The sequence below is a fragment of the Eleutherodactylus coqui genome, chromosome 5, assembly GCF_035609145.1.
Source record: "Eleutherodactylus coqui strain aEleCoq1 chromosome 5, aEleCoq1.hap1, whole genome shotgun sequence".
NCBI lineage: Eukaryota > Metazoa > Chordata > Amphibia > Anura > Eleutherodactylidae > Eleutherodactylus > Eleutherodactylus coqui.
In genome coordinates this window covers 125,952,383-125,978,948 of record NC_089841.1, presented here as the reverse complement: position 1 = coordinate 125,978,948, position 26,566 = coordinate 125,952,383, and the positions used below count along the sequence as shown (strand labels likewise).

Below are 26,566 nucleotides of genomic sequence, written 5' to 3'. Positions count from 1 at the left end.
TCACTTTGTTAAGTGAATGGAGGGGGGGGGGGAGCGAAGAGTGAAATCTCCTCCAATCACCTCACCCCCTTGCTGGTTGCTCTATGAGCGAGCTAGCGATACTCACTCCTGTGTGAAAGCACAGGAGCTAGTATATGCAGGGTCGAGTGTCAGGCATCGTTTGCCCAACATTCGTCCAGTGTAAATGGGCCTTAACACAGGAATAATCGACCGCAGATAGAAATTCTCCCATAATAGGTGTAAACCCAAATATGCATTTGTAGTAACGCAGGATTATCCGAGCGAACAATGTGAAAAAAAGGGTGCATAGTCAAGACAAATATTGTGTATTGTTATCTATATCTATAATCCTAAAATTAAGGATTCAAAAAGAAGATGGAAAAAAATTTCTATATAGATATTCTTGATAGATGTAGCTGCATGTATAAATTAATCCATTGTTACCAAGAAGAAGATATACAGGTCAAACATTCACACCGTAATAGGAATATTGTAAAGAGGACATCACAACAAATCCATACCAACTCCGATATGAACTTGGGGAAAGATAGATAATTCCATTACTCTATATATCCCATTGAACCATCTAACGAATCCCATGAATGTTTGTACTAGCATGGAAATAATCAATTGCAAATAGGAACGCTCCATAATAGGTGTAAATACCAAAATGTTCATTCATACTAATGCAGGATTACCTGAATAAACATTGCAAAAACACATGTATTTTTGATGGATACTGTGCATAATTATTACCTATTTATAGAATCCTAAAGTCAAGGTCACAAAAACAGAGACAAAAATACCCAAATGGATATATTCAATAGATGTAGCTAAACAACTCCATATCAGATATAGACTCTATGTTTCAAAAAGATAACCCACAGAAATAAAATCAAAGATGTTGAGAATCATGATCCCTCTACATCATTCATTAGCACTAATAATCAAGAAAAATCTTTGGAGTATCGAATCATAACAAATGTTATCCCAAAAGAATATCCATTGATGGACTGATATTGTAAGAATATGTTGTTCTCATCCCCCATGGAAGGACAATCCTCCAAAAAATCCATGTTAGCCATGTGGATGTGCTCACAGGATTCCGGTTGACCATCACATATGACTGAAAAACAAAGTCAGACACCTATTAAAAGCAATATAAAATAAACATATACAGTCATAATGTTGCAAGAATGCTCGAATCTCATATATATGTTTGTACATCATATTCCATATTTAAACCTTTTGGTGACATACTAGCTAGTAGAAAAATCCATTTTTTTCTTAAGAAATCCAACACGATCACCCCCCATAATAGAACTTGGTACATGGTTAATGAACCAAAGGTAACCAGTAGATCAATGTCCTTAGTATGAATAGTACTTTTATGTTTAACAATTCAAGGATTGACTTCTTTTGTTGCTTCACCCATATATATCAATCCACAAGGGTATTTAATCACATAGACCACATAGGAAGAAGTTCAGGTATACCTGCTTTTGATATCAAAAGATCTACCAGTGAAGGGGGTGTGTGAATTTGTGACCCTGAAGCAAATTATTGCAACAAGAACAATTGAGACAGGGAAAGCTACCCACCTTCGGAGAGCACAGAAAGGCTTGCTTGTGTATACCAAACACACTATGCATAGATTTCACAAGTTTGTCTCTCAAACTAACACCTCGTCTATATGACATCATCAGGGGAGCCTCACATTCCCTTATATTACTACAACACCTTGTAAGTAGGGTCCAATGTTTCCAATGTTTCCACAAAACGTGTAAAACCCTCCCACTCAAGAGGGTATACATAGAAACAAAAGGAACACGGTCCCTCTTGTCCCATCTCTCTTGGTGCCGACAAATCACCTTTCTCTTATATCTTTGCTCTATTCATAGATTTGGAAATCAAAGTCCTAGGGGACCTCTTTCCATACAATTAGAACACATCTGTTCAAGATGAGAGTCAACCACATCTTCATTAACAATCCGCCTCACTCTAAGTAGCTGACTCCAATGTAAGGAATTCAGGATACTGCAAGGGTGACAGCTTTGATAAACCAACACATTATTTCTATAAGTTGGTCTCACAAATAAATCAGTGATCAAACCGTTGTCCTTATGTCAAAACAAAAAAACATCTAAAAATTGTATGCTATCACAAGAATGTCTTAAAGTAAACGGCGTCTCCGGATAAATGTCATTGATCTCTGTTTGGAATACCAAGAGATCAGGAAGATAGCCTTCTTGAATAATGAATATATCATCAATATAAAAGCCTGAACATCCTGCCAATATATAGAAGTGTATACTAATTTGTTCTCAAAGACTGCCATATAGATTTTAGCATGAGTAGGGGCCACATTGGACCCCGTAGCGGTCCCTTGTCTCTGTCTGTACAAAACATCTCTAAAAACAAAATAATTATTCCTGAGGATGAACTCCAGAAGCGTAAGGACAAATCGTGTACATCCCAACGAGAGATCTGAGCCTGCCAGCATGCGCTGTACTGCCTCAAGGCCCTTATCATGTGCGATCGAAGTGTATAAAGACACTACAGCAAAGGAGGCAAAACAGACTTATTCGTTACCTTCAAACCACTGATCTTAGTTAAAAAATCACCAGTATTGCGTATATAAGATCTCATGTTTACAGAAAAGCTGAAAAGCACTCGATCTAAAAATCTAGCAACACCATTGAATAAAGACCCATATCTTGAAACAATATGTGGACCAGGTGGATTCTCCAAGTTTTTATGAATCTTTGGAAGTGTATATAACACCGGCACCAAGGGAGAGGGCACACTCAAAAAAAAGGAAAGATTTCTGTTCTATAATACAGTCAGTAAAGGCATCTTCAAGTAAAATCTTGAGACTAGTCTGAAAGAGTTCATTAAGGTCCCCCTCAGATGCTCATAGACATTAACATTATCAAGTTGATGTAAAATCTCCTCCTGATATTTGATGGAGTCCATTACCCCCGACCCCCACCCTTGTCAGCCGGCTTGATAGTGATGGAATGGCATATGCATCTTTTTAGTGCTGCTTAAAGGGGTTCTCCTACTTCTTGCTGTTCTTGCTATCCGCAAAAAAGGGCCTCAAAAGCAAATTGACAGGGTTCCAACACTTGGAACCCAGGCCATCAGCTGCTCCCCCAGGCCAGTCACTGTGCGTACAGAGCTGTCTGTCTGCCAGGAGCGGACAGCTCCGTACATTGTGCAGTGGTCCTTGCTGAGTGACACTGAAGTAAATAGGACTGAGCTGTCTACTTTCAGCAGAAAGACAGCTCTGTACACACAGTGACTGCCCAGAGAAACAGCTGATCCCTGGGGGAAAAACGATGATCAGCTATTGATGACCTATTCTGAGGATAGATCATAGCCTGAAGATATGTTAGGACTAAAACATCCTGGCTGTTAATGTATTAAAGCATTAAAAGCAGTCCCAAACAAAATAAAGGAAATGACTGCTCGGGGTAGTCAATTGGATACATTTGTTTGCTTCCACTTGTAATGCTTTAATAAATGTTGGCGTTTTTATGTACCTTCATGGTGAGCTGGATTACCTTTAGGATTCTAGGTCTTCTTGGATACAGCCCCTCAGGAAACCAGGAGGTGTCAAGTGGTGATTTGATTTTTATATTATTGAATCAAAGTCAATACATTGTTTCTTACATGATGTAAGTAGAATAGGTTCATTTACCAGTACAATTTTGATGAAGCTGTACCTGCATCTACCCTTGCCATACATGCCAGTTAGTTTTTGCTTACAGGCACTTCTTATACTGTTGGTGGTTCATTTTGGTTTATATTTTCTATGAGGCTGTTCTTGCATGCATTAAGGTAGAAACACGGGAGCATTTATGTGAACCTTATTTTACTGCTGGAAACCTGTTTTTTTGAGAATAAAGTCCAGATACAGCTATTGCACATGAAAGTTTCTGTTATATTTTTGGAATTTACCTTGAATACCCAGCAGAAAAAGTAAATAAGCTGCAGTAGATGGTATCTTTTTGTTGTAATGGATCTATCCTTAGTACTCTTGGTCTTCTGCCTACCATCTGGGCTGGAGGCTCTGCCAAAATCTCTTTTTTTGTTTTTATTTATTTCTCTTATTGATGATTGAACATTCACCTAGGTAGTTCATTAGAAAGCAAACAAGAAGCATCAACTTATGACACTGAAAAATAGAGTTTAGGGCAGGGGACACCTAGATAGAAACCTAGGGTACGCAATAGACTTTAAGCTATCCGGATCACTTTTGTTCAGTGGCAGAGGGCAGCCACACTGTCTAGTGTGGAAGCCGTAGTCATGGTATATATCAGCAGTTTATGGTTTGCAGTCTGCTCGTACTATCATTACAACAGTAATGCGTATAGGACGTCCCCCCCCCCCCCCCTGTTGTGGGTTTATATAGAAGAAGGAAGGAGTAAAAATAATAAAAAACAGGTTCCTGAGAAGTTGTTCAGTCAACGAAGTGCGTTGAAACTATAACTACATAAATGATAAAATCCTGCTTTTTGAAAAAAAACTTGTGGCTATATACTGTAACCCAACACCTGAACATGCCAGAAAGGGGCAGTAAACCATTGGCCCTGGTGCTGGAGGTGTGGGAGATGGCCGCAATCTTTGATCACTTATATGACAAAAATCCGCCTTTGATACAAAAAATTTGCAGCCTCATATAATAACCCGATACTTGACTGCACCAGAAAGGGGCACAAGACCATTGGCCCTGGTGCTGGAGATGTGGGAGATAGCCGCATCTTACAAGCAATGAGATAAAGATCCAGTGAATAGAGGGGGTAAGATTGATAATCCCGTTAGTCATTATTGCACATATTCATCCACACATTACGATGTGTGGCATTGTATGACTTTTCTTTTTAAGTGTAACGTACGAAATCACCACAAGACTACACATCTGTCTGCAATAAAAGGAAATGCCCCTATATTAGGATGCAATATGAAACATAGTATACCGTATATCCCAATATAGTGGATATGATTTGGAATTTCCAAATTAGCATATCTATTAAGAGATCACCATAGCTGTCAAGTTGTATACGGGAAGACGCCTCTGTCGGGATAGACACACAGGCCTGACTTGTCCATAACCAGCATACTCAAGATAGAGACTGGAATGTGAATGAGTCATTTGATAGTTAGATGTTCAGGCTAGACGCAAGAACAATAGTCAGATCATGTGGGAGTCTAATGCTAAATTTCTTATTCTAGTTTGTTTGGTGTTTATGAGTCCTTATGTTTTAAGATATTGTGAAAGAATATATACACTACCGTTCAAAAGTTTGGGGTCACCCAAACAATTTTGTGTTTTCCATGAAAAGTCACACTTATTCACCACCATGCGTTGTGAAATGAATAGAAAATAGAGTCAAGACATTGACAAGGTTAGAAATAATGATTTGTATTTGAAATAACATTGTTTTTACATCAAACTTTGCTTTCGTCAAAGAATCCTCCTTTTGCAGCAATTACAGCATTGCACACCTTTGACATTCTAGCTGTTAATTTGTTGAGGTAAGCTTGTGAAATTGCACCCCACGCTTCTAGAAGCATCTCCCACAAGTTGGATTGGTTGGATGGGCACTTCTGGCGTACCATACGGTCAAGCTGCTCCCACAACAGCTCAATGGGGTTCAGATCTGGTGACTGCGCTGGCCACTCCATTACCGATAGAATACCAGCTGCCTGCTTCTGCTGTAAATAGTTCTTGCACAATTTGGAGGTGTGTTTAGGGTCATTGTCCTGTTGTAGGATGAAATTGGTTCCAATCAAGCGCTGTCCACTGGGTATGGCATGGCGTTGCAAAATGGAGTGATAGCCTTCCTTATTCAGAATCCCTTTTACCCTGTACAAATCTCCCACCTTACCAGCACCAAAGCAACCCCAGACCATCACATTACCTCCACCATGCTTAACAGATGGCGTCAGGCATTCTTCCAGCATCTTTTCATTTGTTCTGCGTCTCACAAACGTTCTTCTTTGTGATCCAAACACCTCAAACTTGGATTCATCCGTCCACAACACTTTTTTCCAGTCTTCCTCTGTCCAATGTCTGTGTTCTTTTGCCCATCTTAATCTTTTTCTTTTATTGGCCAGTCTCAGATATGGCTTTTTCTTTGCCACTCTGCCCTGAAGCCCAAAATCCCGCAGCCGCCTCTTCACTGTAGATGTTGACACTGGTGTTTTGCGGGTACTATTTAATGAAGATGCCAGTTGGGTACCTGTGAGGCGTCTGTTTCTCAAACTAGAGACTCTAATGTGCTTATCTTCTTGCTTAGTTGTGCAACGCGGCCTCCCACTTCTTTTTCTACTCTGGTTAGAGCCTGTTTGTGCTGTCCTCTGAAGGGAGTAGTACACACCGTTGTAGGAAATCTTCAATTTCTTAGCAATTTCTCGCATGGAATAGCCTTCATTTCTAAGAACAAGAATAGACTGTCGAGTTTCAGATGAAAGTTCTCTTTTTCTGGCCATTTTGAGCGTTTGATTGACCCCACAAATGTGATGCTCCAGAAACTCAATCTGCTCACAGGAAGGTCAGTTTTGTAGCTTCTGTAACGAGCTAGACTGTTTTCAGATGTGTGAACATGATTGCACAAGGGTTTTCTAATCATCAATTAGCCTTCTGAGCCAATGAGCAAACACATTGTACCATTAGAACACTGGAGTGATAGTTGCTGGAAATGGGCCTCTATTCACCTTTGTAGATATTGCACAAAAAAAACAGGCATTTGCAGCTAGAATAGTCATTTACCACATTAGCAATGTATAGAGTGTATTTGTTTAAAGTTAGGACTAGTTTAAAGTTATCTTCATTGAAAAGTACAGTGCTTTTCCTTCAAAAATAAGGACATTTCAATGTGACCCCAAACTTTTGAACGGTAGTGTAGTTAACCACTGATTTCTCTGCCCCAGTGAATAATCCTTAGTACTCTGAGTTCACATTGGTGCGCTGTTGTAAATCAGGCTAACCAGTTGTTCATGTGCTAAACAAATGGGCTGCATCGTTTATTAAAGGGGTTGTCCCGCGGCAGCAAGTGGGGGTATACACTTCTGCATGGCCATATTAATGCACTTTGTAATGTACATTGTGCATTAATTATGAGCCATACAGAAGTTATCAAAAGTTTTATACTTACCTGCTCCGTTGCTGGCGTCCTCGTCTCCATGGTGCCGACTAATTTTCGGCCTCCGATGGCCAAATTAGCCGCGCTTGCGCAGTCCGGGTCTTCTGCTGTATTTAATGGAGCCGCTCGTGCAGAATGCCGGCTCCGTGTAGCTCCGCCCCGTCACGTGCCGATTCCAGCCAATCAGGAGGCTGGAATCGGCAATGGACCGCACAGAAGAGCTGCGGTCCACGGAAGGAGCAGACCCCGGCGGCCATCTTCAGCAGGTGAGTATGAAGACGCCGGACCGCCGGGATTCAGGTAAGCACTCTCCGGTTTGTTTTTTTAACCCCTGCATCGGGGTTGTCTCGCGCCGAACGGGGGGGGGGGGGGGGGGGGGTTAAAAAAAAAAAAAAAACGTTTCGGCGCTGGACAACCCCTTTAAGGTATATAAACGAGATAGCAGTAGCACATGGCCGGCTTGTTGATTGTTTTTAGGCAAACAACAATTATTCAACACTGCAGAGTAAAACAAAAAAGATTGCAGAAAAGTTTAGTGAGATTTATAAAAAATTAGCTTGACTTTAAATATGCTTACAAATTTTAGTCGAAATCAGAGCTTCAATTTTAAGTTCAACTACCAAAAATCAAAACTACCGATTTCCCCGAAAGTAAGACAGTGTCTTATATTAATTTTTGTTCAAAAAGGTTTAACTTTTTTACATGTATAGCTGCCTGGACACTATTTAAATTGACTTTTTTAATTAACTGTTAGCAGGGCTTAATTTTGGAGTAGGGTTTATATTTCAAGCATCCTCAAAAAGCCTGAAAAATCATTTTGCATCCTCAAAAATTCTGGAAAATCAATCTATGTCTTATTTTCAGGGAAACAGGGTAGCTTTGATGCCTCATACAGTTGATAATTATTCAAGATACATATAACTAATCTGCATATAATATCATCTTTAACTCAATTTATTTGATACTGTATGTGTATTGCAGAGATTGTTTCGACTCCCCAACTGCATGCACCAATTACTTAATCTACACAAAATTACAGCTTCTCCCAAGGGAAAATTTGGTTACTATTAACACCTGTGGCTCAGTTTGCAATGATTACTGTGATTGCACTGTCTCTAATTGGTGTATCTACTGCACTGAAATACTGACGAATTTTCACTGTCACTCCCTATTGTAATTGTCATCAGATATGGCAGTGAAGTATTCATCTTGCATCCTTGAAAAGTAATCAATACTAACCTAAGGACAGTATAAACTGCCTTTGTAAACTACAAACTTGGGGCACACATGACAGTAAACTCGCAGATCAACCCAACTTTGGGAGTATTGTGGTCTGAACAGCAGGCATCACTGCTAAGAAATTCAATGCACAGTAGTCAAAGTTAAACGTTGTGTGCAGTACATTCAGAAGGAAGCTATCATTAAGGGATCTCATTTAAAATATGTACCATATGTAGGGAAAGAAATCTCTTTCTCCTCTTTCCAGCCTGACTTTTCTAGTTTCTAGATGTGTCTGGACATGGCTGTGTTCCTTCATCATCTATATCCTCAGGATAGCTTGCATGTAACATACGGCTCTCACCTTTGCCTCTTGAGATGTGCTTTTCACAGTGTGCAGGTCTTTATGAGCTCTGGGGAGCAAGCAGATCTGGTACATATGTGAAGTCACAAGTTCTCCATTGATAGTGTGAATAAACAAACATGTGGGCCAAAATTGTTTTTTTCCCTAGTTTAAAATGCTATGGAAACTCTACAGCCCTCTTATACATAGTACAGACCACTCCCAAAACTGTTTTCCATTATTTACATTACAGAGCTGAATTGATGTTAGTTCAGATAGGCGGATTTCTGTTTAGCCTCTGCACTTGCATGCTTTATAAACTTAGTTAAAGGGAGGTCTGGTAACTGTGCTTTTAATCCACCTCCCCTTTCTGGATTACCAGCAGCAGCAAACTATTAGAACGATGAGAAGGGTCTAGCCTCTCTCCAGCTAACTGCTACCTAATATATTGAGTCTGCAAGTTTTAGCAATTTTTTCAGAACCAATTACTGACTAGTTTCTAATCTACTCTAATTGTGGACACGATCTAGAACATGGGATGCTCACTAGCTGGTATATTTTTACTGCACCTTGTGGTGTACTTTTATTGTACTTTGGAAGGCAGCTGCCAGAGAAATCATAATGGACTTAACACATTTTTGAGACATAGAGTACAATGGCAAAACAGTGGAAGAGTTTATAGCTTACTGAGTCAAGGTCCTCAATATCAGCCTACTAGAAGACAAGAATCTGTGGCTCACACAGCCAGAAGTTCTATTATTTTGCTGAGTACCCAAAATCAGACTGGCACTTTGGCTGCTGTAGGACCTCAATCTTCCATTTCTAACCGCAACCAAAGAGTGGGCTCACAACATACAATTATGCAAAGGCCAAGAGAGAGTCCTGCCCAACTATGGTTCCAGGTGTCAAGGTCAAGAAACTATGGAAATGATGGAAGGAGCAGAGACAGTACTTACGGTACAATCCATTCTTCACATAGACAACAACCACAGAGAGTCAATGCATCAACAGGCAGTAGAGTAGGATCAAATGTGATACAAAGCGATGATCCACATGACCAATATAAAAACCATGAAGAAAATGACTATTCCAACTATCTTGATACATACGAAAGAAGAAGAGCAAGCCAAAGACAGAGACCAGGCTATGGCACAAGTTATTTCCAGAATGGTAAGATATTAAATAGGTATACCATGACAACACAGTGCAGCATGTACTACTAATAGTGTTCACATGGTCTACAAAACAATCTAGTCATTCAGATCTAAGTAAATCAGCAGAAGGTTGAACAGATAGTCTAAATTTCTATCTAGTTTTGGTTTGCTCTAGGCTGCCTGGCTGAACTGTGGCAAGAGATATCTAAAAACCGTACAGTTCTCCTAAACTAGTTTCATTCATATTTTCCTGGATTAATGTCACACATGAAGGCAATATGTAAATCTGCAGCTAGCTTGAAACTGATACGTAAAGTCAATCAAACAGGATACAAGTCGTATTCTTATATGTATATTTCTAGTTTTATATTTCATTACACTCCAGCTATGTCAGAAGAAACAAATTCTTACAAGGAATTCATTCCAGGTTTTACTCTTACACTTCCAACAAAGGGTCTTTCATGAACCAACTATGGTCTAAAGATTCACTAGACAACTTCTTTATTCCATCTTCCTTCTACAAGTCTATACAAGTCTAACATTGTGTGTTAGTCATATATTTATGTCAAACAAATACTCTGGATATGTTTGATGTACCTACAAATTGAAATGCCTTACAGCATGTAATAGAATATGTATTAGTCTAACTCCTATAGATCTTCTACTCTCAAGTGATGCCAGGACAAGTAGTTTGACAGCAGGTCTATGTCAGGAGGAGAGCTTGTCTAGTATGTTATAGTACATTTGTGTTTTGTGTGAAACCCGCCAATCGTAGAAACATTGTGTTACTTTCACATTTACAGGTAAGCTCTATTCAATACTCTCCAACTTGATGTCTTCATAAGTGCCTACCATCCTCTCTCTGCTTAGTTACATTCCTCACTCTTAGAACCTGAACACAGTCCATGCATGGTGGGTGCTGGCCGTGTTAAACAGCTAAAATGTACCAGTAATGACTGGGATTGGAGCTAGCTCCTACCCAAATCTTTAAGTGCAAAGATATAACAATCAATAGCGGTCATGTCATCTAAGTAGTTAGACAGAGTTAGGAAGCTCCATTTGTCTCACCATAAGCCCTCCACTATGCAATGATGTGATTTTGATAAGTTGCTATGACAACTGAGGGCCTAAGAATGTCCACTTGTACAATGTAATACACCGCAATACAGAAGAAGAATTGCGGTGTATTATACTGTACAAGTGATTTGTGATTTTAGTATCCAACTACAGCCCACCGGAAGCAGAGTGTAACAGGATTATGCCTACAGCACAATTCACTGCATTACAGAACAATTGTGGTGTATTATATTATACTAGTGATCAGATGGTAAAATCCTCTAGTGGGATTAAAAAAACGTAATACAATTTTTAAAGATATTTTAAAAAATGCAAATAAAAAGACATAAAATCTAAAAAAAAGTACCATATAATTAGTATCACAACACCCATAAAAGTCTGAGCTATTAAACTTTTGTGTTACAGATTTAGCGATTTTCTGTTAAAGAAATGTTTATTGTATTAGAAGAGAGAGCGTAGAAAACAGCATGAAAATGAGAGAAGAGAAAAAACGATGCATTCAAATGTTTAAAATATAACAGTGCCGTGTCAGAAACTCCACTAAATAACTTGTAATCTAAAACGGTTGAATCCATTTCTTTCTAACTATTTACTGTAAAACCAAGGGGGAAGGATTTCAGCCAGGGAACCCCAAATAAACTAGTAAGGAAAGGGGGGCTGCACAACAAATCTATATACAAATGCAGCAAATTTTAAGTTGACACTTAAGTTAACACATTAAATATTCTACAGAACAGAACTTTTTATTGCTTTTTCAATAGCTTTTTAATGGATTTCTTGTCAAGATCCTTTGCTGCAGCCAGTTACAGTACCAGCATTAGGTTAAATGTTGTTATATCTGTACTTATCTCACACGGTAAATGCCATAAAAAGAAAATCAATGCAGGAATTGCTGTTTTTGGTCACCTTGCCACCCCAAAAAATTGAAATATAAGTAATCAAAAAATGATATGTACCCCAAAATGCTACCAACAAAGCTTACAGCTCACCCTGCAAGCCTGCATATAGTTCCATTGACAGCAATATAAAACAGTTATGTGTCTCAGAATAAAGCAATTAAAAAGAGCAGAAAAACATAAAAAACTAAATCATATACTTGTACTAAACAAATTTGGTATCACTGTAAACATACTAACCCACATAATGAAGTTAAGATGTCTTTTTAACCACAATGGGAACACCATAAAGACAAAACCACCCATAAAATCACAGAAAATTGCACATTTTTTTCCATTCCACCCCACTAAAGTTTTTTTTTCTAGGTTTCCCAGTACATTATGTGGTAGAATACATTTATGCATGCAATTATGAAATATAACTAGTTCCTCAAAAAAAACAAAGCTCTAATGCAGCTGTGTTAAAGGAAAAATTGAAAAGATATGTGCCTTGCAAGGCGGCAATGAATAATGAAAAAATTACCATCAAAAATGGATGTGACAGGGAAGGGTTAAAATTTCATATGCAATTAGGAATGCTATCAATATGAAAAATGTAGGACTTTGGTTGGTCATCATTGTGGATGATCAGTGTTATCATCATGAGGTCATAGTTGCTCTTTCTGCTTGTCTAATTAATCTCATTCAGTCCACATTCAGCTTCTGGCATGGGAGCAATAAAGTAGATTAATTAATAGAGCATTTATTTAAATATATCTGTAAGATAGTACTCTTTCACATCTTTGACAGGTCAGTTACTGTAAGGACTCATGTCTACGGGCGGGTCGGATTTTGCATGCGGGAGCCCGCAGCAGAATCGAACCCTGCCCACGGCTGAGGACATTGCTTACCCATCTGGGTCTTCTGCGTACCTGTCCGGGTCTTCTATTTTCTTCACTGTGGATGTGTGCAGTAGCGCCGGCCAGTGTGCCACCGCACATGGGCTGTGGAGATTTTTTTAAACTTCTGCTTTCCGGGGGAATCTGAGGTCCACCTGCAATTTAATTGCGGACGGGTCGTGGATCGAACGGCTTCCATTGACTTCAATGAAAGCCGTTCGTGCGGGAACCGCACTGAAATGGACCATGCTGCGATTTGTTTTCTGGACCAAAAGGTCAGCAAAACAATTCTGCATGCTTTAATTCATGTGCGGATGCCCATGCTTCCCCATGGGTAGCTTGATTTGCGGATCAGATCCGCCTGTGGCCATTGGGCCTATGAATGCATGAAGATGTGTTTTACCCTCCCACTGCCTTTTTACAGGAAGATAGCCGCACCAGCCATGAATCTTCATATCTATTAGTGAATGCATGAAGTATGCGGGATGTTTATACAAGTGAAGCAGCAGCAACTAATTCCTGGCAATCTTCCTACACCTCCTATAAAACATCTGGAAGTAGATTGTTATCACATCATAATTAGACGTTCTGTACATTCAGAGCTGTAGTTTCTGGATATACTTGGTTTGTACTTTACTGGTGCCTCAAAAGGGTAACAGTGGGATCTAATTAGAGAATTATTTGCACATTTAGCTTACGCTATTCTCATGTAACATGAAGAAGGTCTATGTATAGGAGGAAAAAAAATATTGATAGAATACCAACTGACTGGTGACAGACATGCTGTAAAAGGAGCCTTAGGGCTCCTGCACACCTGCGTTTTTCTTGCAAGTTTTTTTCATGCGATATCGCTGCGTTTTTTTCACGTGATTGTCAATGGGACTTTCTAACGTTAGAAGCGCATCGCACAGAAATTGCAAAGCGATGCATTTTTAACGTTAGAAAATCCCATTGACAATTGCGTTTAAAAAACTCCAGTGGGTGTGAGCCCTTAGGTTTTCCCCTATAGAGCTATAGGAATATATATTGGTAATAGAGATTCACCTTCATTAGGCTGGGCCCACACGGCCATATGGGGAATCCACTTGTGAAGTCCTGCAGCAGATTCCAGCTGTGAGCCCGGCAGTGATCCTGCGTACAGCTGCGTAATATTCTGTGCATGACCACATATTCATGCAGGCAGTCATGCACAGTACACCTTTTTTTCTGTTGGTTTATATTTCCTGCTCTGTTGCTTAGCAATGACGTGGATACCCGCAGGCCATACGCAATGTAATTACATATGAGCTGTGGGTAGATCCACAATCATAGAGAACAATGGGCTCTATGTCACAGATATCCATGGCAAAATAGAACATTCTGCGTTCTATTTTCCATGAGCAGATTACACAATTCCATCCCATTAATGGGAGCGGAATTGTGTAATCCAATGTATTTGATTGATTCACGTATTATTCTCGTGTGCGAATGGCCTTACCAACAGTTAAAAACCTTTACAAAAAGCATTCCTTGAGGTCAAGCATCAAGGTTGTACCATAGGCATGTATAGTCATGGTTTAACTTTTTCAGAGCACCCATTTAAGCTGCTGATATGGTTACAAAGCCTTTGGAGAGATTTAGTCCTGCGTTCAAATCAGAGACATGACATGATTCATTTTTGTTTAAAGAAGATGAGCTCCACAAATGTTTTATGGCGGGTTACAACATCTGAGAGATCTGGTAAAGGGATCATTGGGGTGTGAGGCCTCTGAACTAACATCTACTGAGATACAAGAACATTCTCACCCTTCTGTCTGTGGATGAATTAAGGATTTACTCTTCATACTCATCATGTTACTTTTTAAATGCAAACAAATCACCCCAGATATCCACCCTTGTGTGTATATATGGGTTTCTTCAGATATTTTATTAGAACTTACTGATGCAGAGAGCTACTGTAAGTAGTCTCAAAAGATGGCACTATTAACCCTTTCCAATCCACTGTCTGACGTCTAAAGACATTCTGATTGAAGGCTATACAGCTCCAATGTCAGAAGATGTCCGGCAGGGTATTCTTACTGTAGATTACTGGCCGCTCTGTTGTCGGGGCGACCTCTCCAGCATGTCCCATACCGCAGTACTGGCTCTAGCCAGCAGATGGCGATATTGTATAATCGCAGAAAGAGAAAGACCCCTAGGAAACCCTGAATCCAAAATTGGATTGCAAAGGGATAACATCATTTCCTTTTGTTAGCCATTAAAAGGTATCATATCTACAAGATTATTTTGTTTCTCTTACTGAGAGCAAGAACATGTTACTGCCATATTTAAGAACACTTAAAAACATTTTTAAAAAGCTCCCATCATAAGAGTCCACCCCATGCAAATGTTACTGCATGAGTCCAAATAACATAACATATAATATGGTACTGTATATGCAACACCAACAAGCCCTCTTAACAACATATCTTAATGGTAATGCATACATTTAATAAGATCTTGCTCCTTAAGCCATTACTAAACACTTTTTGCAGTGTGACAGGCACATTGTCCTGCTGAAAGAGGCGAAAGCCATTAGAGAACAGCATAGCTATGAAGGACTATACTTTTTGGCATTCTCAGACCCAGTAATCTAATCCATTACAATTTGGCCCTTCTAAACATTGGCCATATTCTTGCACTTACCTGTTGTTTTTTGCTTCCAAGTCATCATGTATTGTGTCAAAGAGGATTCATTACATTATGTGTAACTCCCTTTGCATCCTTGTACGGTAGCTAAATACTGTAATACTGAATAATGTTTTCATCTCTTTAGGCCTTCCAGACTTGGTCCCAGATCCCTACTACATCCAGGCCTCCATTTATGTGCAGAGAATGTCCATGTACAGCCTGCGATGTGCAGCTGAAGAGAACTGTCTTGCAAGGTCAGTCTAAGTTGTCATATAATGTTAAAGCCCATTATCTGGTTCTTTGGATGTGGTGTTATAATATTTAATGTTGGCATAGTAGGAAGTGACAGTCATTTGTTGTGCTTGAAATATGTTCTCCTGCATGTCCAATGGCTACTGTATCTTACCTGACCTACCCACATACTGTACATGGTTGGCTTCTAGCAGTGGCTTATCACCCAACGGAACAATAGGATCAAGAATGTTCAATTCCACCATGTTATTCTTTTTAATACATTTTTTAGTAATCTTATGGAGGGATTGTACAGTAAAATATCAATATGTGCTGATGATACAAAACTATGTAAAGGGATTAAGACAACAGAGGACAGGGTTGCAAATGGATCAGGATAAAGGGCAGAACCAATAGATCTGGAGCTCGGGCAGAAAAGTGGCAAAGGAGGTAATAATGCTGATAAATGTAAGGTTATGCACATGGGCAGAAAAAAATGCATGTCACCAGTACACACTAAATTAGAAAACACTGGGTAAAACTGACATGGGAAAGGACTTGGGGATTTTAGTTAAATGCTAACTTAACTGGAGCAACTAGTGTCAGGTAGCTGCTGCCAAGGCAAATAGGATCATGGAGTGTATCAAAAGAGATGTTAGGGTACATGGCAAGAACATTTGGAATTTTATGTACAGTTTTAGGCACTGATACTCAAGAATGACATATTAGAGCATGAGCGGGTTCAAAGACGGGCAACTAAATTAATAAATGGAATAGGCGTTCTATAATACCCATATATGTTATCAAAATTGGGATTATTTAGTTTAGGGAAAAAAAGGCTAAGAGGTGACTTAATTACTATGCATAAATATGTCAAGGGACAATACAGAGATCTCTCCCATTATTAAAATACTAACGACGACCTGTCCATTCATGCATGAGTGTGTAGGGAGTGAGTTTGTGAGTAACTTCATGCTCCGCCCCTGATCACATGACGGTAAAGTCATCAAAGGTCCTGTACGCACATGGCTGTTGTCTGGCAAGGTGTTCGCTAGTATTCCATAGCAATTGAAGCCAAAGGAAGTTTGTAGTCCGCCCCTAATCTGCACAAGGATACAGGACCTTTGACGATGTCACTGTCATGTGACCAGGGGCGGAGCATGTAAGTCATTCACTCAGGATGAGCGTCACTATCATGTGATCAGGGACAAGCGTGATGGTGCTATCATCACAGGTCCTTCATCTCCAGTGCTGTGCTGCTTCTGGTCCCTGTTCTATGGGGTGAATAATGTATGTAGCAGTGCCATGTGTGTGATGTGCTGGAAGCACAGCTGTGTGGTGCATTGTGAAACCAGAAACACTGGTACTCTATTTATCTAATAATTACTAGTCTACTTATACCCAGGACTGTGATTGTAACAAGGGGGTATCTTCTACATCTAGAGAAAAGAAGGTTTCCACACCAAGATAGAATGGGGTTCTTTACTGTAAGAGCAGTGAGAGTATGGAACTCTCTGTGTGAGGACGTGGTGACAACAAACACAGTAAGAGAGTACAAGAGGAGTCTGGACGCCTTTCTTGGGTGTTACAATATTATAAGTCACAGCCACTGATTCCTTCAGAGGGGTTGTGATCCAGGGATTTATTCTGATTGCCATATTGGAGTCAAGACAGTTTGTTTGCCCCTAAAATCAGGAAATGTGTCTTCTACCTAATGGTTTTTTTTTTGCCTTCCTCTGAATCAACACTGGGTGGCAATTGACTGAACTGGATGGACATATATCTTTTTTTTCAGCTTCACACAGTATGTTACTATGCTTGGTGCTCAGTTTCCTCATCATCTTCTGTTAGAAAAAAGCCGCCGGACCTGTACATTAGATTATTGACACATTTTGCAGGTTTTGGCAGGGTCTATTGACATTATTCCGATATGTATTAGCAGCTGTATACCACTTATAGGTTGATCATTTAGAGTCATCGCAGAATGAATGTCTGATTTGTGTTTATACAAGAAATGTGTGATTTATAAACTTCTTCACCGTATCTAAAGCTGTGTATGGAAATGCAAAGAATTAAAGGAATTCCATCTGTAAGCCACACACAGGCTTGATGCCAATGTTTTGGCTGTCGCCGCAGTCACCAAAGCCCAGATACACGGATATATATATATATATATATATATATATATATATATACACATCACAAGTAAAATCTTAGCCAATAGAAACACAACATTTAAAAACACAATAGTCAGCAGGTGTTACCTCGCAAAAACCAATAGAACCCAGTTGCAGGTGCGGGTGATGGTTTCATGGCATCATATGGAGCAGCCCAAGGTCATAAACCACTTCAGTGCTCAATGCCCTCACGCTGGTGTCCAGTCTGAGTATGTGCAGGATCACCTCGGTATTGTATATGTGTATATTCATCTCCTCTGGCTGATAACAGAGACTGTACCCTGCTTTGCGGCTCCAACACATCAATGCTTGCTGGACTTTATAGGGGTCACGCATCCAGACTCCTTTTGGGAGCTCGCAACATACACGGAAAGGAGCCTCTCTTATTTGATAGGGTACGCACAAGTGCTGTTGTGTTTGCGTTATTTGGTTCTAAAGCTGTGTGTGGTAGGAAGAGGGGGATTCTGCTTTCCTGCTCTGTTGTTCATGTAGCACTTTGTCTTCCGTTATCTTCAGAATGTAGCTGCAGGTTCATAGAGTGGTTCCAAATGGTAGCCATCGCATCTATTTTTTTAAAAGATATGCTTTAGGAAAACTTGGTTACTATTTATAAAAGGGCAAAAGTCACAAGTTTTGGTTAAGTGAAGAACTGGATTAACCCTTTCCAATCCACTGTCTGACATCTGATTGAAGGCTGTACAGCTCCGATGTCGGAAGACGTCTGGCTGGGTATTCTTACTGTATATTACTGGCTACTCTGTTGTCGGGGGCCTCTCCATAATGTCCCATACTGCAGTACTAGCTCTAACCAGCAGATGGCGCCATTGTATAATGGCAGACAGAGAAAGCCCCCTAGGAAACCATGAATCCAAAATTGGATTGAAAAGGGTTAAAAAAAGGCTTCAAAATATTGTAGAATTCCTTAATCTGTCATCAAGGGATCTAATAGAAGCTGAGTTAGGACATTATTCTGCACTGAATTATCTGATGGTCGTTGATTTTTATTATTGGTCCATCAGTCTTGTATTTCTGGCTTTGTGAAACCTTTCAAGATATAACATTTCTGTTCTGGTAACATGTTTAAGATTATCAGACATTCTGAGTTATTAAAAAACAGATTAAAATAATATCAGTTAACTGTATATTTATATAGATTTCCCTGATAAGCCACTGTCAAAACCGGAGAGGCAGACAGAAAAGAAGGAATAAGAGCCAAGATGTCACAGTATTAAACAGTCTCTAAGGGCAGACAAGGCTAAACATTGACTCTAGCACAGAATAAAGATCTGCTACTCAACTACTGGTTGCTCCCAGAATTAACTTAACAAGACCAAATAAATAAGGAAGACTAAGGAAAAACACAGATCATAATACATAACATAGAATTGGCAAATGATGCTGAGAACGGTCAGAAACTTAAGAAGCTGCATATGAAAACGGTTATAAAATCCAAAAAGGTGCTTAACTCTTGTGGACAGACCAAAAGTATTGAGACAGGTCAAAAACACTGGTACAAAAATTAAGATTAACCGGAAGTTAATTATTTCTAATAAATAATTTAAGCTGGAGAAAGAGGACACTGAGAGGCTTCAACATATCTAGAAGCAATGGCAGTGTGCTGTAGTACAACAGTAGACAATGAGAATCTTCATACAACCTGATACACAGATTTGTGATGTAAGCCGTTATGAGTCCTAAACCTGTGGCACTTACAAGCACCACCCAATGACATTACCTATTCCTTTTATACATTGCATGGTGGACCTGAGAAAAGGTAATTAGATTGGATGCAGGAGGAAGGGCAGTTGAAGAAAAGTAGGAGACAAAGCCCCCTAAACTGGAGGAGTGCAAAAAGGTAGAAAAGTAAGAGAAAAAGTAGCCACAGAGTAGTTTCACACACAGCGTTTTATGAAAAGAAGCACTTTTTATTGTGAGATTTTTTGCCTTTTTAGAAGCCTCTTTGTATGCTAAAAGTCTATAGTGAATTTACTACAAACAAGTGTTAGGCAGCAGAAAGCAATCCTAAGCTCTTACTCATGACCTGAAGGTTGCGGGTTCAATAACCGCTTGGTTCAGGTAGCCAGCTCAAGGTTGACTCAGCCTTCTACTCTTCCGAGGTCAGTAAAATGAATACCCAGCTTGCTGGGGGGGGGGGGGGGGGTAATAAGCAAATTACCTGAAAGCTCAGCGGAATATGTTGGTGCTATACAAATTACAAGTCCCTTCCCCTTACCTTTTTGTGGTGTTTTAGTTGCAGTTTTCCTTCATGCTTTTATGGTCTGTGCTGTTTTATTTTCATAATGCTTCTCTATAGGCCTTTAGAAACACCAGAAAAATGCATATTACTATTGTAAGTAAATAAATAATGCAACTAAAACCGCAGTGAAAAACAAATTTAAAGGGTGGTTTTCCATCTGCGGTAGGGATTTCACTTTCCTGCTCCGTAGTGCATGCTGCGCTTTTTCTTCCGGTATTTTCAGCCGGATCTGCGACGGAAACTCCAGCCAAATTCATTTTACAAGAAAACAAAGCATTGTGTAAAGGAGGCCTACAAGTTGACTGGAAGAAGGGAAAAGGGGGAGATAGAAAACATTTCTGGTGCAATAAAAAAAATATGGTATGTATAATTGTTTTCTAATAAAGACACAAGATGTAGAATATATAAGAGTACATCCTGAAAAAGCAAAGACAAGGCATAAAAATAATGGAGAATGTCTTAAGTTATCCACTGTATTTTCTTCATAGGCTTCCCAAGTGTTCTACTGAAATAGTTATTCGAATTAGACTGATACATTCTTGACTTGACAGAGGTATGGAATGTATCTCAGAACATAACACCACTTTATACTTTACTTCAAACATTCAGCCAAACTGTGACTAAGGCAAGGGTTGCAAAATGCAGACCCAGAGAGAGAGCCCTACTTGTATTTCACATTACTCCTAATAGTATTCCTAAAAACTAAACTTCAGCTACTTCAGGGATGCTACATGAAATATAGCAGATAGTTAGTCAGTTACTAATCTACTATGTAGCTCTACAGCTTTTGAAAAACTACAACTCTGATATGCCTGAAGCTACAGTTGTATTTTGTAACAACTGGAGAACCACCTCTGCTATAGACAATCATATACAGGACCCTCTGCAGTCCTACACATACTGTGTTTCCCCCAAAATAAGACCCTGCCTGACCTAATTTTTGTCCCAAAAGAGGCACTAGGTCTTGTTTTTGGGTGATGTCTTATTATACTTACATAGCAGGCTCGGTTCGGGTCCTCCTGCTGGTCTCCAGGGCTCTGGCATCCTTGCTTGCAGTCCTCAGCCGCCGACAGAAGATAGCTTCCTGGTAACGGTATCATAAATCCCTCCTCCAGGAAGCGATGGTTCTGATTGATTTTTCGACCGCTACATTGATTGGCTGAGCAGCGGTCGAGAACTAATCACAGCCACCGCATTGTGGAGGCAGGATTTATTAATTTGCTGAGTGGCGTTCATCTCTTCATCTCCGGCAGCTTTAGCGATGCCTGCTGTGGAGTGAGGAGAAGCCACTCCCAGAGATGCAGAGACTCTGCTGAGACAAACGCTGCTCAGCCAATTTATAAATCCACTGATTTATAAATTTTATGCTGCATAAACGATGGACGGTGAGCTGATCGCTGATCGCTCAGTGTAAATAGCAGCCGTTCAGTATTGAACAGCCGCTATGTTAAATCAATGAAGAGGGGCGGAGGAGAGCGAGGAGTGAAATCTCCTGCAGCCTCCCCGCCCCCGTGCTGGCCGCTCTGTGAGTGAGCCAGCACTACTAGCTCCTGTGCAACAGCACAGGAGCGAGGACACACAGGGGCGAGTATCGGGTATCGTTTGCCGAAATTCGTCTTGTCTAAATGGGCCCTTAGGTTTTGATGATACCTGGCTCTGCCTTCTGGGTGTGGCAGAGTTTAGGTTAGCATTACAAATATGCAATATGTTCAGACTGTATTTTATGTTTGAAGAAGACCCCATTCTGGAGTAAAAATACATTGCCTATGCTATCTATGTTGAAGAATAAAGATAGTTCATTGTAAAGTAAGCCTAACAATTCATGTGCCAACATCCTCTGAGCAGTGCCTACACACTGGTCATGTTTTGTATGGTCCTTAGTTACCTACATGCAAGAGTAGTTACCTTTTGTCTGTATTCCCCTTATTATTTTTCTGCACAGACAAGTCTCTTGGCACTGGAATTAGTGTGGTAAATAAGAATTTTTAAAAAGCCTATCTTTGTTCCCTGTACTCTTCTGGCTGGTATGGCATAAGTATAATATGTGCTTACTATTGCTTATGCTATGCTTTTGCTTACATATAGGAAGAAATGCCAACATTTTTTATGAATTGAAAAAGTTAAATAAAAAGGCATAAAATTAGAATATTCTTTTTGCCAAGTATAATTATGCAACTACAATTTACTAGCCCTGGAGGACTTGTTGTGTGGCTTTGTTCCAAGTCATTCCACTTCATCATCACAGCTGATTCCAGCAACAAATTACGTTGTTAGCAATCTGTCATACTTGTAATAAAAAGAATTTGTAACCAGATTGTGGTGATGAAAAATAGTACATCATTCTGCCAGTCAAGCCATGCTCTTAAAAAAACTTCCGTGCACATACAGTACTGTGCAAAAGATTTAGGCAGGTGTGGAAAAAGTGCTGGAAAGTAAGTTTTTCAAGAAAAGAAGGCGTCTGATTGGCCCTGAATTTATTCTGCAGCAGGACAACAACTCCAAACATATAGTCAATGTCATTAATTAATCATTACTGTAAGTAGGTAACGCCCAATTCATACATCAAAAACATACCAAATATGAAACTTGAGCTAGAATTAGGCAGCTCTTTTTATTTTGATTGCGGCATTTAACTGTTATTTTTATCTGTATTTTTCAACGCAGGTTACTTTTTGTTCAACAGCATTTTTTAACGCACCCCATCATTCTGATGGGTGATGAGGTGTGTTAATAAAAAGCACAAAAACACACCAAAATACAGCAGACAGCGCTCAAAAATCATAGCGTTAGAAAATGCCGTGTTCAAGAGCAGGTCTGAGAGGCCCCATTGAAATCAATGGGAGCGTTATCTCACAATTAGTGCGGTGTTCAAAATGCCACAGTAATCGTGGTAAAAAGCGCATGTGTGAGAGTGGGCTTAGAGTTCCACAAAAACCTAGGTGAGTTAAAAGTCCTATGACTATTGCTAGACACCTTTTTACCAATAGGGAAACCATGAAGTTACATGGAAGGTTCTACTGGAGCCTCTAATTTTATCTGAACCAAAAGCCACCAGAAAGCCGTGATTTTAAGCATGCACACAAAGCCTAATTTTCTAGCTTATGTTTTTACATCATTTAGATTTGGCTTGCAGACAATTTTCAAATATGCATTTCAAATTTTTGGTCTATTTCCTTGAAGAATTTTTCTACACTAACCACCTTTTCTCCCTGGACAGAAATAAAGTTATTTTAAAGAACAAATTTACCCAGAAACGTGTTTAATCATCATCAATTAAAACTAGAAAGGAGCTCTCTCCAAGTAACTGTCATGGTGATGAAAAACGAAGGCAATATTCACACTAGAATAATATCTTTTTTAGTGTTATGCCATTATCTGAAGGATCTTAATAGTCTCCGTGTGACTTCATTGGCTTTCATGGCATCTGTCAGGGTTCCATTGGGGTTTCCAACATTTTAGCAGTTAGCAAAGTGTTGGAAGCTGAGCTACACTTGCCCTCAAAAGAGCTTTACGTGATTTGGACACCATATTGTTTAAATACTCAGTTAAGTGAAGGAAAAAAAGCTTACTATCCTTAGAAGGAAGACCCACATTATGATCAAGAAACATCTCCAGCCTTTGTTACACTCGCACTTCAGAATATAAAAAGATCCTAGGAGAAATATCTGTATTGACATAGTTATTAGGTCGCCCCTCGGCCATATTTTTACAAAACTAAATAACCCCCATTTTGATAACATCTCTGGATATTCTAGTCCATCCATTCCATTTATAACTTTAGTTGCCCACCTTTGAACTCGCTCAAGCTGATATGTCTTTTTCAATACCGGTGCCCAAAACTGTCCACAATATTCCATGTGTGGACAATGTTCTGATCATGTGCCTTGGCAACAGCTGCCTGACACTGGTTTCTCCAATTAAGTTTACAGTTAACTAAAATTCCCAAGTCCTTTCCCATGTCACTTTTGCCCAGTGGTTTGCCATTTAGTGTGTAATGGTGACATGCATTTCCCCTGCCCATGTGCATAACCTTTCATTTATCAGTATTAAACATCATGTGCGAATTTTCTGCCCCAACTCCCAACTTTTTCAGATCCATTTGCAATCGTATTCTGTCCTCTCTTGTGTTAATTACTTGCATAGTTTTGTATCATCTACAAACATTTATATTTTAGGCCGCCTGCAAACGGGCGGGTCGGATCAGGCAGCGAGAATTCTCGCCGCAGAACCCGACCCGAGCACCTGCAGAGAGCAGCGCGTACTCACCCGCACCCCACGGCCCCGACTCTTTCATGTGCCGGCTGCCGGGCAGCGGACGCATGCGCAGACTGGAGCCGGCGGCGGGTGAGTGACGTTTCTGTGCGGGGCTCGCAGAGCCCAGCATAGAAATAGAGCATGCCGCAGTTTGTTTGCCTCGCGAGATTTCGCACGGCCAAACCACAGCCGTCTGCATAGGATTGCGTTTGTTAACGCAATCTTTGCAAGCTTCCAGTGGTGGAAAGCGCGCCGCGGAATTTCCGCCCGTCTGCAGTGCAATCCTTCTACCAGGTCATTAATAAATATATTAAACAGAATAGGGCCCAGTACTGAGCCCCACTAGTAACGGTGACCCAATCAGAGTATGTACCAGTTGGGTCATATACAAGTTATTGACAGAAACTTGTTAATTTTATAAAATCCACAGGTTTCAGCCTCCCAGTTTATATCCAGAAAATCTCCCATAATAATTACCTCATTGTAATTTGCCGTTTCATCTATTTGCCTCACTAATAGATGTTCAGTGGCTTCTGTTATATTTGGTGGTCTATAGAAAACCCCTATGAGGATTTTATTTTAGTTTTTTCCCCTCCATATATTTTTACCCATAGAGAGTGAGACTCTACATGTTTTTCTCTCTCACATATATCTTCCCGTAATGTGAGCTTTAAACAGGATTTTACATAAAGACAAACCCCTCCTGATTTCTGTTTTTTTTACAATCCCTTCTGAACAGACTGTAAGCCTGTAAGTTAACCGCCCAGTCACTATGTCAACCAAGTCTTCTTTATTCCCACTATGTTGTCGTTTTCCTCAGACATTATTACTTCCAGTTCATCAACCCTATTGGTCAGACCTCTAGCATTTGTTAACATATAGTTTAGAAGATTTTGGTTACTTTTTATTTTAGGTGTATCCCTATTAACTATTCTGCCAGTTCTAACTGTACTACCCCTTCCCACCGCTCCACCCCCATTTTTATTACTAAAGGCTATTATACACGCAAAGATAATCTTTCAAACGACTAAAAGATTGAAAGAGTTAAAGATCTATTTGCATAAAGTGTTAATGGCCATTAACACTTTATCATCTTCATTTGAATGTAAAAGGACATGCAGAAGTTGTTTGCAGAGCCAAGCTTGTGTTTAAACACATGCCCAGCTGTGCAAATGGCTGCTGCCACATTCCATTGTTTTCGCGGCTAGTATAAATATGTTGTGGGAAGAATATTGTGCAGTCTTTTGAAAAATGAGCTAAATACATTCAAATGGAATGTATTTGCTCAGCCTTTCAGCTGCTGAATGATGCATTTTAAATGAACTAAAATCTATCGTTCAAACGAAAAGTGCACAATGCCCGCATTTACATATAATGATTATCGCTCATTTTTGGCCGTTTGGAAGAATTTTCAGCAATAATCGTTGTGTGTAAAAGGGCCTTTAGTCCGATATCACTGTCTACACTATCTTCCCCTCTATGTCTCTGGTTGCCTTCCTCCCAGCCCCTAGTTTAAACATTTTTCCAACCTTCTAGTCGTTTTCTCCCCCAGCACAGCTGCACCCTCCCCATGGAGATGCAGTCCATCCCTGTGGTAGAACCTGCAGCCAACAGCAAAGTTGACCCAGTTCTCCAGGAGCCAAAAGCCCTCCTTCCTACACCAACTCTTGAGCCACTTGTTTACCTCTCCACACATGATACAGGTAGTATTTACAGGTGATACAGGTAGTAGACTACTTTGGCAGTCCTTGCCTTAGGTTCACATTCTAGTTCTTTGAAATAATTTTTAAGGACCTTCCACCTACCTCTAATTGTGTCATTGGTGCCAGCATTACTGTAAAAGTACAAGTAGCAAAAACATGTGGCTACAAATATTTAATGTCTGAATTAAAATTGCATAATTATATTTACTAATCTACCAATTCCATAAAAATTAAAGGTTTCTACCACACATTCTAATTCAAATGTGAGAGATCGTGTGAAAGCACAACTATCATATGAATGATTTTTCATGGCATCTTTAGTAGACTATTTTAGGAAACTAAATAGCTTTTAGTGGTTGTCTTTGCAGAATGAAAGGCGTTTAAGCATATTTTCAATACTCAGAGTATCAATTTAAGTGGAATTTCCTTTAAAACAGGAAATTCGAGTTGAATATTTATTTCTTGCATGCCTTTCGACTGTTGGCTTTTGCATATCTCATAAGTATGAAGACTATACATGTAACATAGAGGAGAAGATGAGCTCGGGCCCATTTACATCTTTTTAGATTCCAACTAAC

The 26,566-nt window shown here is 39.7% G+C and overlaps 1 protein-coding gene across 3 annotated transcripts in view; it reads left to right on the top strand.

The window, feature by feature from the left end:
* Window positions 1-26,566, top strand: part of LOX (lysyl oxidase) — a 79,462-nt gene that overhangs the window by 16,941 nt on the left and 35,955 nt on the right. For 2 of the 3 annotated variants that reach the window (XM_066603110.1, XM_066603111.1), the window contains exon 2: window positions 15,512-15,620. In XM_066603110.1, the coding sequence (XP_066459207.1) occupies window positions 15,512-15,620 (109 nt within the window). Of the gene's footprint in view, window positions 1-9,245; window positions 9,883-15,511; window positions 15,621-26,566 lie in introns of those variants that run through there. The other variant, XM_066603112.1, reaches the window with a different exon arrangement.